Source organism: Seriola dumerili, unplaced genomic scaffold (assembly GCF_002260705.1).
Source record: "Seriola dumerili isolate Sdu_G_001 unplaced genomic scaffold, Sdu_1.0 BDQW01000609.1, whole genome shotgun sequence".
Lineage (NCBI taxonomy): Eukaryota > Metazoa > Chordata > Actinopteri > Carangiformes > Carangidae > Seriola > Seriola dumerili.
The window spans coordinates 1,580,039-1,592,677 of NW_019174864.1; the positions used below are offsets into that span (position 1 = coordinate 1,580,039).

At 41.6% G+C, this 12,639-nt stretch overlaps 1 protein-coding gene across 6 annotated transcripts in view; it reads right to left on the reverse strand.

Moving 5' to 3' along the window:
* The window catches only part of LOC111236255 (next to BRCA1 gene 1 protein-like), a 91,869-nt gene that overhangs the window by 21,709 nt on the left and 57,521 nt on the right, over nt 1-12,639 (reverse strand). For all 6 annotated transcript variants that reach the window (XM_022764919.1, XM_022764920.1, XM_022764918.1 and 3 more), the window contains exons 9-13: nt 3,337-3,543; nt 2,136-2,295; nt 1,439-1,522; nt 1,071-1,256; nt 624-740 (exon numbers count right to left, since the gene is read on the reverse strand). In XM_022764919.1, coding sequence (XP_022620640.1) covers nt 624-740; nt 1,071-1,256; nt 1,439-1,522; nt 2,136-2,295; nt 3,337-3,543 — 754 coding nt within the window. The remainder of the gene's footprint in view (nt 1-623; nt 741-1,070; nt 1,257-1,438; nt 1,523-2,135; nt 2,296-3,336; nt 3,544-12,639) is intronic.

The window sequence follows — 12,639 nt, forward strand, 5'->3', positions numbered from 1 at the left end:
ATGAATTGTTGGCAACTGCAGTTAAAAAAAGAATACACTGATAAGGACAAACACATAGCCACGCACAATTGAAATGTTTGGGTCAAAAGATGTAGAAACAGTGATGCTTGTCTCGTCTGTCATGTGGACACATGGGAGGACAGTGAGTACAGCATCAGCTCTGATCATGGCTGCTCGTAGCAGCTAAGCAGTGTTTGTCAGGTCTGTAACTGAACACAACAGCAGTAATGTTACATGGATTACACAAGAATGTGATAGCATGTCTGTCCTGAGGTTGATGCATTGTAATGATGCAATTTCATAAACCTAATAAACAATATATCACATTTGCACAAGCCTAAAACACATGGTGTATGATATCTTCACTTTTACTTAAAATGCAATCTAATGTTACACCCTTATTTTGATTTATCTCAGATCTTAATCATTTCCACACAGAGATTTATAGATTTTACATTATGGAAAAAAGAGCACTGGTATCTGTTCAGTACTTGGTAGTGGTCAATACCTATTCAGGTACTGGAATCGGTGTAGGGGAGAAAAAGTTGGATTGGTGCATCCGTAGAAATAAACATTAGCTGCAGTTTAGTGTACAGCAGTGTAATGATTTCAGCTTTCATTACCTGTGCAGTGAGGAGGTCTACAGAGGGAATGTAGTACTCTTCTTGGTCCACGGACATTAAAGCTTGTTCCCTAGAACCTACACAGGCTTTTCCATCCTTTGCCAGTGGGTTCTTACCCTGCAGATAAAGACAAATCATTTCAGTCACATACACACCCATATCTACAGTATGTCTCTATGCATGTGTATAAATGTATCTATCTGTCTTGCCGGTGTTGCCAAGACAGGTAGGTGAACTTTATTATCTTGAACTTGAAAAACCACATCCACAACAAATTCCCAAGTTTATTGACTTCTAATTTTTTCTCTCACAGCATTACGCTAGAGATCCAGTATGGGGTCGGAATACTTTAAGCCCTGATTTCAGTTTATACAAATATTTATTTAATTTTTGGCACTGTTTAATTTCAGGTGGTTTCCTGTTTTTCCATCCACCTGTTTTATCTACCTGTGGCGTGACACAGGGTGACACCAGTATCCCATCAGCCAGCATAGGTGCAGGGGCCAGAGGGTCAACCACGATGCTGCACCACACCCTCGGTCCAAACTGCTCTCCAGCGTGGGCCAGACGCCAGTGGGAGGTGTAGGAGCCCTCCAAGGCAGGTGCACACAGAGCTATGCTCACTATACCAACCTGGAAACAACATCAATATCACAAGAAAGCAGTAATATCTTGTGCAATACAGTGCAAATATCACAACATTGATGTGCTGTGCTGACCATATGCTTGTGATTCAGTATGATCTAGGTGACAAATTCAGCATATTTTTCTAAAGATAAGCGAAAATGAAAACTTCCCCCATGTTGCCCTCTCACCTGTCCTGGCTGAAGGAAGGGAACAGACACTTCTCTCCAACGGTCCCCAGATCCCACTGCCAAGTTTCCCCACATGAATTTCAGCTGAAGGAAGCAAACAAAGCACAATATGATGCTCATGTATCTGTGGTGATTTATTTAACTACAATCTATACCCGACAATATTTACCTTTACGTTGGAAAAGGAAAAGTTTTTTCCTGCTAGTAGCACAACACAAAAAGTCAAGGGGATCACCACCAGTGTTTTCCTGTTTGTGATTTTCATGGACAAGGTTTTAAGGTGCCGCTGGTTAAAGAAATTCTAAAGACATTTTTAGCAGTGCATTAATAATCTTAGAAATCCAGCAGGCTACAGACATTGGGCAGATGGCTTTGATGAATGGATATTCATGGTCTCCAGAAGATGACTCTCAAACTGTGGTCAAAATTTCTCTATATTCTCAAAAGGTTTGAAATCTAATAGGCGCTCTTGTATAATCTCTACTTAACCTATTCATGCTTCTCAGAGGATGAACTCTTTACATCTTGGACACTCCATGAGATTTCCCCTTGTGGCACAATCAAGCCAGAACAGATATTTCTTAATCCAACTAGCAGTTTGCCATGAGGTCTACTCAACACACTAAGAATAGAACAGCACTTTTTATTTGAGTGACCCCATGAGAAAAGAGCAGATGACTAGCATAGAGGTCTTTACCTTAGTATCAGTGCTCCAGCTAGTACTTCCAGTGTTCCTCATTTTCCAGTATTTAATAAACTTGGTCCCAGGACGCAATCGGGTTCCATCAGGAAGGTTCTCGTCCAGAAATGCAGCCGTCATGGCTGGAACCACCAGGGGACAAGGACGTTTTGGACGCCTGGGTAAGAAATAAAGTCCATTTGTCCTGCATCCATCTTGAGTTGTTCTTTTAACAATCCTTTTTTTTTTTTTACTACCAAAGTTCAGGCAATGATCATATATCACCCATCCCACGAAATGTCATTTCATTTGTGCTCACACATCCCCACCACCATTTTAACCAGCTATGTATTTCAACCATTTACCCATGCAACTGTTTATCCATTACTTAAAGACAATTATTTTTACTGTGTATGCATTAATATTTGCTATGTATTTAACCATTTATCTACCTTTTGGTGTGCAAGTGTTATAGCTAACCCTGTATAAGGATAAAATTTTGTTTTTATTTTTCTTGAGTTACTTCACTCCTGTTGACTGCAGAACTACACCCTGGGGTACAAGCACCTTTGGGTGGGAATCAATGGCCTCCAATCTAACTAATAGGGAACCAGACCTGTTCAGTCCTATTCAGTCCTGCTCACATCTGGTATTAACATCTGTCACAGGTGATCTGGTCACAAGTGGTCAGCTCTAAGTTCAGGTGTGAACGTACCCAAGATGCACTGAGGACACATTTGAGATCCGATCACTCAGACCACATTCAGAGGTGGTCTGGTCCACATATGGCCACATTCCTTTAACAGTGTGAATGTAAATGTGTCATGTGCCACATTGAAGGACTAACTACTCATTTACATCCCCTATTATTTTAAATGGATAAAACCTTATTTCATTTCTCACAGAGCTGTGAGCAGAGCAATGATTCACTCAACCCCTCTGTGCCTCTCTCTCTCTCTGTCTCTCTCTTTCATTATCTCTCTCACTCACACATACACACACATGCACACATTGATGATGGACCCATCTGTCTGACTGGCTGAAAACAAAAACCTGTTTATTTGCATATAATAAAGATATAAAGTGAGAAGTGAGATCTGATCACAAGTGGTCACTGAGATTCATTTTAAAGCAGGTGTGAACTGATGAACTCAGAGCTGACCACTTGTGAACTGATCAATGAAGACACATGTTAATTGAGGTCTGAACAGGGCCTTACTCTGGGCTGTTGTGCTGGGTGGCCCGAGGCTGCAGTAGGACTGGGGAGGAGCTTCCATCTCTGTGGGAGGAGCTCCACTGTATGCCCCGCCTTTCCATCCTCAGCTGTTTGCGGATTTCTTTGACCTCAGCCTTCAGCAGACGTTTCTCTGCTTTCAGCCGCTGCTTCTCAGCTTTCCGGAAACTGCGGTCCCCTCGCCTGTAGAACCTGGAGGGAGGAACCGCACAACAATGGACAGTGATGAAAACGAAGACAGCAACATGAAGATGCACATACAGACCACTAACCAAACAGGTCTTCCAGGTATAGGCCAAACCCTCTGTATGAGGTGACACTTCCTAATAGAGATTAAAAAAGCTTTTGTATACTGATCTCTAATATTTTGTATAGTATTAGTACTGGGCACAAATATAGGGAAGAAATGTAAGCTAGGAGTCACACAGCCTCACTTCATTTCATGACTTGCATTACCCCAAAAAACAAATCATATCTGAAAATCTAGTGTGCATGCTGGTGCACTCATGGTCAACCTGTGAATTCAGTTGAACTGTTATTTGCTGTAGTAAAAAATGTTAAAAATGACATTTTTAGTATTTAGTTTTGTCCCACTAGCAGCATGGTTGAATAGCTGGCAATGATGGGTGATCAGTGTGTCCACCACCTTGGTTCAGATTTAACTGTCTCAACAACAACTGAATAGACTGACATAAAATTTGGTACAAATATTCAAGGTGGATAAATGTGAGATTACCGTGACCTTGACCTTTGAGCACCAAAATCTAACCAGTTGGTACTTAACTCCAACGTTTTCACCAAATTTGAAGAAATTCCCTCAAGGTGTTCTGGAGATTTTATGCTCACAAAGCCAAAATTGTGTGTTTTGAGGTCACCACGCCCCTTAATATCGACCTTTGACCCCCAAAATTTAATCACCTCATCCTTGAGTCTAAGTGAATGATTGTGCCAAATTTGAAGAAGTTTTGTTGCGGCGTTACTGAGATATCGTGTACAACAGAATGGGACGTTTGTCCTTATGGATGGACAGACATCCTGAAACCAATATGTCCCTCGGCATAAAAACTGCCAAATGTCAGTCAAGTGTTTGATAAACACGAGACATCACAGAATTTGTCTAATTGGCTGATCTGAATCAGCTCTGTCTGTCCATCTGCACTCAGAGGTTGTCATGGTGATCATCAGTGCTCAACTCCTAATGAGTGAGACCTGGACTCAGCTAAGACACACCTCTCAACCTGACACTTGCCAATCAAAGACTATTAAATCCTATCAGCTAAAGCCTTGTGTTTTCTGAGAAAGGCAGTGATATAATGTACTTGTCTGTGGAGTCAAAAGTAGCTCCAAAGTAATCTACCAATTAGAATATAGGTAACGTGGAGTCAGTGACAAACTGAAATTAACTGCCGAATGCTTCCTGATTACAACTGAACTGAAACATATTTCCAGTTAAAACCGTTTAGAGGTGTGTAAATCATTGTCTGTATTTAGTGTTTGAGCAGTCTGTAGCGAGATTTTGACAGAAATGTTAGTAAAGTGGTTGATAAACACTCCAGAATTTGTACTGCAGTCTATAGGACAGTTTGAGGGTACTCCCATCAGTTTAAGCCTGACAGTTTAAATTCTGTTAGTCTCTGTGCTAAGGCAGTCACTTTATATGAAACAGGACAAATTTGTCGACTAATGAGGAAGAAATGATGTGTCAACATTGAAATATGTGGCCTTAAGGACAAGTTACACAGATTTTTTTTTCAGACAAATTGTAGAGCTTCTTCCACTCTAGCCATGATGATAATGATGATCTGAAAAAAGCATGAAACTAAAACTGTGATAATTCTCTGTACAAGATATCAAAAAGTTGAATATTAGTTTAATAGGTGAATGTCTTGTGAACATTTTTTTTTTAAGTATATTTTTTTGGGCTTTTGTGCCTTTATTGGACAGGATAGTAGAGAGAGACAGGAAATGGGGAGGCAGAGAGAGGGGGAATGACATGCAGTAAAGGGCCGTCCGATGTGGGATTCAAACCGGGGCCTGCTGCAGCGAGGACTGTAGCCTCTACATATGAGGCGCCTGCCCAACCCACTGCGCCACTTGACGCCCTGTCTTGTGAACATTTTAAAGTTTGAATCAAGTCTGTAGCTGAAAGTATGCTGAAGTAGTTGAAACTCAAAGAGGCTGAAGCTTTCAAGGATTTGAACATTCTCTCCATTCATTTGAATGGCAAAAAAAATCACAGAAAAAGCTTAATATTTTGAAAATTATAAATAGTAGAATAAAGTTTTATACATCCAATAATCTACAGAACAAGCTGAACATTTATAAATCTATCAAATATTTTATCAAATAGTTGATGATCTAAACAATCTTCCTCCAGAAACTCTAAATTACATCCTGGCATGATCAGTAATCCCGGATTGAGGAAACATCTTCATAAACACTTCAATTCTCAGGCAGCAGCAGACGACTTTATGATTTTATGAGAGTATTTATCAGCTACAAGCACAAAAGATATTAAAAAGTTCTGTCTACTAATGAACAAACAACACATGAAGTAATCCATCACATGTTCGTGACTGATTTCACTGTGCGCCGTAAAAAATAATAATCACAAAATAACACTGGTTAATGTGCTTATCCTCCCAAAGTCAGACAGTAACCAGCTGTTGGGATAGGTATCATTTGAACTGATTGTGTTGGTTTGTTTCAGCTTTCAGCAAGATTCATAGTGAAGTAAGATAATCAGTTACAGACAGCTTTCGTTGTAGTGTTTCCTAACAGTTTGTTATTATCCTAACCAGCGCGGTGTTATTGTGTAAAAGACACCTGGAGTTGGTGGGGGAAACAGATGAAAATATCTCTTTTCTGTTTGTTGTTTGTTGAACAGGTAATGGATAAAGTTTTTATTCTCATTCTCATTTTCAAATGTAACGCAGTAACATGTTTCCTCAGAAACATTTTAACTGACTTACTTTGTTCTTCTATCTGAGAACATTTTTACACAGTGATTTACGTCTACTGACGTCTTTTCACTAATAGTAGTGACACTGACATGTGTTGACATGCTGATGTCAGTGTGGTGTCATATCTCCAGTCAGTTTCTGTTACTGGTAGAGTTTATTGCTGCTCTGTCTGAGCACAGTTAATGTTACTTTCTTCATCACAGTGTCTAATTACCTGCTGTACATTTAAACTTACACTAGTTCTACTCCAGCACTCAGAGCTCTCTGCTCCTTTTAATGACTTTCACAAACTCAGCACTTGTTTACATGCTGTTCCGATCTGCTAGTTACTTTAGTTAAGCAGTTAGCACTAGCTTCTCTCTCTTTCCCTCTCTCTCACTTGCTCGGTGTGGTGTTGTTGTAACTTCAGTGTAGAGGATTGTGATGTTTATTACATTCTTCAGCGATGTCTGCTGTCTTACTTTAGGCACAGCTCTGCTCGCTAACCAGAGTTAACTGCGAAATCTAACTGATATCTCTGAAATGTTTCCTCAAAAAAAGTCAGACAAACTCTATTTAAACCCCACAATTTCCAACCTTCATTGACTATTTTTTTATTGAAAATGTAGAGATTCGAGGGGGGTCACGTGGGACCGCAGGGAAGATGGCGGCGCAGTAGGAGAGCTCCCCACGACCATCAGTTAATTATATACATTTTGAGACAAACACTTCGTTCTTAGTCTGAAAATTGAGGCCCTGTGTTAAAGACAAGAATTAATTTCGGTTTCCGACCAAAAATTTGTACTTCCCCGGCGAAATGTCGAACAACATCAAAGCTAACTTTTTCAAAGGTGCGGCGACGAGAAGTAAGCTAGCCTCAAAGACCAGCCCAACACCTGAACACACCTCCACGTCGCCAACACCGGCATGTGACAGCGACCCTAAACCTGGAGGAGTGATTGACAATAAAACAATGTTTGAGGAAATACGGAAAATGAGTGCCACTCTTCAGGTGGTGGCGACGGATGTTGTCGCAATTAAGGAGACAACGAAAGAGCTTAAAGATACGGTGGAGAACATACAAGTGAGGCTGGGAGAGGCGGAACAACGCATATCAGACGTGGAAGACGTAAACGCACGAATGGAGTAAAGTATGGAGAAATGTGACAAGAGACTGGAAACATTGTGGATGTGTGTGGAAGACCTGGAAAACCGCAGCAGGAGAAATAATGTAAGAGTGGTGGGATTGAAAGAGGACAAGGAGGAGACGGGCAAAGTTATTCAGTATGTGGAAAAGATCATTTCTCAGGGGCTCGGGCTATCTGGCAGTGAGTTTGAAATTGAACGTGCCCACCACTCTTTGGCACCCATGCCGGGCCCGAATCAACCGCCCAGGACCATACTGATGCGCTTCCTACGTTCATCGGCCCGAGACAAGGTGCTGCAGGTGGCTAAGGAGAGACGTGGGATCGACTGGGAGGACTGTAAGCTGTCCTTCTATGAGGATGTGTCCAGAGAATTGGCGGAGAAAAGGAAAGCATTCACTTCAGTGAAGAGACGTCTGCATGAGCTAAATGTGAGACACAGGCTGGTCTATCCTGCGACGCTCATCTTCACATGGAAAGGGCAGAAGAAAACTTTTCGAGACAGCAAGGACGCGGAGAAGTTTGTGCGAGATGCTGAATAGAGGACCAGGGGACTTTATGAAACCAGACGAAGTGTGTGTGAATCTGTGGGAATAAGGTAACGTTGATGATGGTTTGTGGGAGGCAGGAAGAGCTGTGCTGTCATGAGCTGACAGGATGCGCCTCACGGACACGGTTAATTTAGTTCAGGTTAGTCAGGGGCGGGGTGAGGGTTAGTTAGAAGGGTTGTTCTAGTTGTGGGTTGCTTTAACCGGGGTTATGTTTGTGTTTTTTATGTTTTATCGGTGCACTAAGACAGTATGTCTGAGAAGGCTTAACGTTTTGAACAGCCTCTTGAATATGTGTTTAGTTATTATTGAAACCATGATGAGAGAACTGAGATCAAAGAGTATTTACATGTCTAGAAATGATGGCTAACAGGTACATTAATATAATATCGTGGAACATAAATGGATGTGGCAACCCCATTAAAAGGAGGAAGGTTTTGACATATTTGAAATCTAAAAATACAGATATAGCATTTATTCAGGAGTCTCATATAATGGGAGATGAAGAGGCAGGGAAATTTAAAAGAGGCTGGGTAGGGAAGATTTTTCATAGCTCATACTCCAGTAAACAGAATGGGGTGATGATACTCATTAATAAAAATGTAAGTTTTGTCATGCTAAAACAACACAATGATAAGGATGGTATAATTATTTGCATTGAAGCCTTGATCAATGGAATCAGGACAGTGCTATGTAATATATATGCCCCAAACAAGGAGGAACCTGATTTCTTTCATGAAGTTAATAGAGTGATAGGAAACATGCAGGGCCAGGTCATACTAGCAGGGGATTTCAACCAGGTAATGGAGGGAATAATTGATAAGAGTAAGCCCAGTGGTAAATCTTCACCCAGGGACAGAGCTGCAATTCATATGCTGACAGAGGACTTGAGTTTGGTGGACATATGGAGATTGGTGAACCCACGTGAGAGGGAATACACCTTTTACTCCCACTGTCACAAATCCCATTCAAGGATTGATTTTTTTTCTGATGTCTAACTCATTAATAGATTCAGTAGTGGACTGTGAGATAGGGGCTATTGCCCTCAGTGATCACGCCACAGTGGAGTTACATGTTGACCTGAACACAGATAATGTGAAAAGAGGACGTTGGAGGCTTAACACTGTGTGGCTACAGGATGTATCATTTAGCAATACGTTATCAGAGGATCTTAAATACATATATTTTTTTGAAATTAATATTGGCTCTACAGAAACAATTTCCTCGGTTTGGGAAGCATCTAAGGCTTATATAAGAGGGAAAATTATTGCTCACGCCTCAAAAATGAAAAAGGAGAATGTGAAGAAAGAAAACATGTTAGACAAAGAGATCCGTGAATTGGAGAAAGAATTGGCAAGTCACTATTCAGATAATCTATTCAAAACAATTTGTAATACGAAATATCAACTACATGATATATACAATAAAAAGGCTGAATATGCCTTATTTAGGCTAAAAACTAATTTCTATGAAGGGGGCGAAAAGAATGGCAGACTATTAGCAAGACAATTAAGACAACAGGATAATTCCAATAACATTCCAATGATTAATTTATTTAGGATAAAGACAAGAAGCTTGTGCTGTAAAAACTGGACCAGACTCAGTGAATAACTCCCTAAGCCCTATGATAACTATTAATTCAGCTACACAGACTAATGAGCAGTGATAACTAACATGTCTTTGGGGTCATCAGGTGGGAACCTCCTTTCACCAGTGTTTCGTCTAGTTGGTCCCACGACACCTCCAGGAGGCTAGACAGTGATCACTGGCGTCCCAGAGTCACTCCCCTAATGCCAGCCATCACTGCTCCTCACACCACAACTATTTTCTCCTTTACCTTGCCTATGCTACCACACACAACATTATCAACTAGGACAAAACACACCAGCAGATTCAACAAACAAACTCCCCTAACCAGTTGGAGAAAATGGCGGCCATTTTGAATGAGGGAGGTAGAGTCAGGGAGAGGTGCCTGTTTGGGCTAGCTCTCCCCCGCCGGGTTAGGCTGTGCTCTACCTCCCCCTACTCCCCCAGCTCTTCCAATCAACTCACACCTTAAAACAAACAAACTCGCCTAGACAGTCAGAGACACACTACAGACCAATTCAGAGCAATACAAAACAAACCAACTCACCTTAACTAACCGCGCATGGTCTCAAAGAGGCTCACACAGGCCACACCCTCCACTTAAAAACACTTCCTCTTCCTGGATTTTCTTCCTTGCTTCTCTCAAGAGCCTGTCTATCCTAAGTGCTCCCTGCTGGGCCCCCAGCTACCATTACTTCTTCTAATCCAAATCCACTGACTGGATCTTGCTGCCTCATCTGACATGTCTTTTACTATTTTCCTCACACTCTGTCCACTTGCTCCTAGCTCCCTTACCAAAGAGACAACAGACCTTGCTAAAAATCCTCTACATCCTACTTCTACTGGACAAATCCAACTTTCCATCCTCGCTGCTCTGCTTATGCCCCTAACTCTGCATACCTGAGCTTTTTCCTTTCATATGCTTCTTCAACTGAAGCCTCCCATGGAACAGTCAACTCTATGAAATATACTTTCATTCTACTCCTAGACCACAAGACTATGTCAGGCCTATACTTTGTACTGGCTATTTCCTGGGGAACAACAAGCTTTCCTCCTAAATCTACCTGCATTTCCCAATCACAAGCATCCTCTAAGCTGCCTTGCCTCCTTGCTGTCTTACCAACTTTCTCTCCCTCTGAACAAACTTTATTGCAACTCTCTTTGTTTTAGACCCTCCTAAATTTGCCTGCCTCCGTAGGTCTTCTATTTCCTGCAGCTAAGGCTTTTTAAAACCTGGTTATGTCGCCACGTGACCGGCCTTGCGACAGAGTAACCTCACAGCCTGACAAAATGTGCTTTAGAGTTGCCGTACCTGAACACAAATGCACATAGCGGGTCTCATTTACCCAGAGTTTTAGGTTCTGGGAGATTGGCAATACATCATATGTTGCCCTATCAAGAATCTAATGCTACTTTCCTCCATACTCCACAGCTCTTTTCCAGCTAAGCTTTTTCTTATCTACACCTTCCCAATTTAAACCACTGTCCCTGCTTAGCCTGAGCCACTGCCTTTGCACCCCTTAATATCTCCTCCTGTCTACGAACCTGTTCCACCACTAGCTTTCTCTTTTCCTTGGGACCTGCTCTACTCCACACCGTTTGCCTGGGCAAGCCCAAGCTCCCGGCCTAATTTGGACATTACCCACAATCTCTGTATGCCTGAGCGTTGCTTCTGCCTCCTGCACTGCCATTCTTGGATTCCACTTTCTCCCCTTGATTGGGTTTGGAACCACTTTACTGACTACCACATCTTTACTCCCAGATAACAGGAGCTCTGTCCTAACCTTAGTACATTTAAACTCCTCCACCAGACTAGTGACTGGGAGCTGAAGTATGCCTTTCCCATACAGTGCCACCGTACTTAAGCATCTAGGAACACCTAGCCACTTCCTAATGTAAAAGCTAACTAATCTTTCCATTTTTTCTGCAGCAGATAATGGAATCTCATAAACAGACATTGGCCACATCAGTCTGGGAAATAATCCGAACTGCAAACACCACAACTTCAATTTTCCTGGAAGCCCTGATTTATCTATTCTATCCAGTCCCTCGGCAACATCTTTCCGAAACTGCACTACCTGTTCTCCGTCCTTCAAGTCTGCCTTGTACCACCTACCTAGACTCTTTACTGATTTTTCCCTAATTATTGGAATTTCCTCTTCGTCTATTACAAACTTCCTATCACTTAGCTTCCCTCTACTTATTGAGATACTTCTAGACTTACTAGGCTTAATTTTCATACTAGCCCACTTTAAGTTTTTATTAAGTCTCTCAAGTACTCTTTTCATACATGGCACCGTTGTAGTTATCAACGTCATGTCATCCATGTAGGCCCTAATTGGTGTAAGGCGCATCCCATCCTGCCGCCAAGAAGGATAATGGGGTAGTAACCTCATCAAAAGAAATTAATCAGGTTTTTAAAAAATGTTATGAAAATCTTTACACATCCTCCTGTGCTCATAATCCAGAAGACACAGAGACATTTTTCTCAGGTATTCATCTGCCGAGTGTATCTAACGAGCAAAAAGACATGCTGGACGCTCCAATAACAGAGGAAGAGATTAGGACTACTATTTCATCCATGAAAACCGGGAAATCACCTGGTTTGGATGGCTTCCCGGTTGAATATTACAAGAAATATATTGATATCTTGGCCCCCATATTGCATAAGGTGTACATGGAGGTATTTGAGAGGGGCTCACTGCCTGGTACGTTTAATGATGCTTTAATTTCTCTTATTCCTAAAAAAGACAGAGATGCCTCTGATCCGTCTAATTTCAGACCTGTGAGCCTTCTGGGGGTGGATTGTAAGATTTTGACAAAGACCTTGGCGTCACGTTTAGAGAAAATACTTCCAGACATTATACATGGAGATCAAGTAGGTTTTATTAAAAAAAGGTCCTCAGCTGATAACATGCGAAGACTCATACATCTGATGCATATGAATTGCTCTAATCCGGTACCAGTGGCAGCTTTTTCACTTGATGCTGAGAAGGCTTTTGACCGGGTGGAGTGGGGGTTCCTCATGTCGACTCTTTCAAAATTTGGGTTGTGTTGGAATATTTC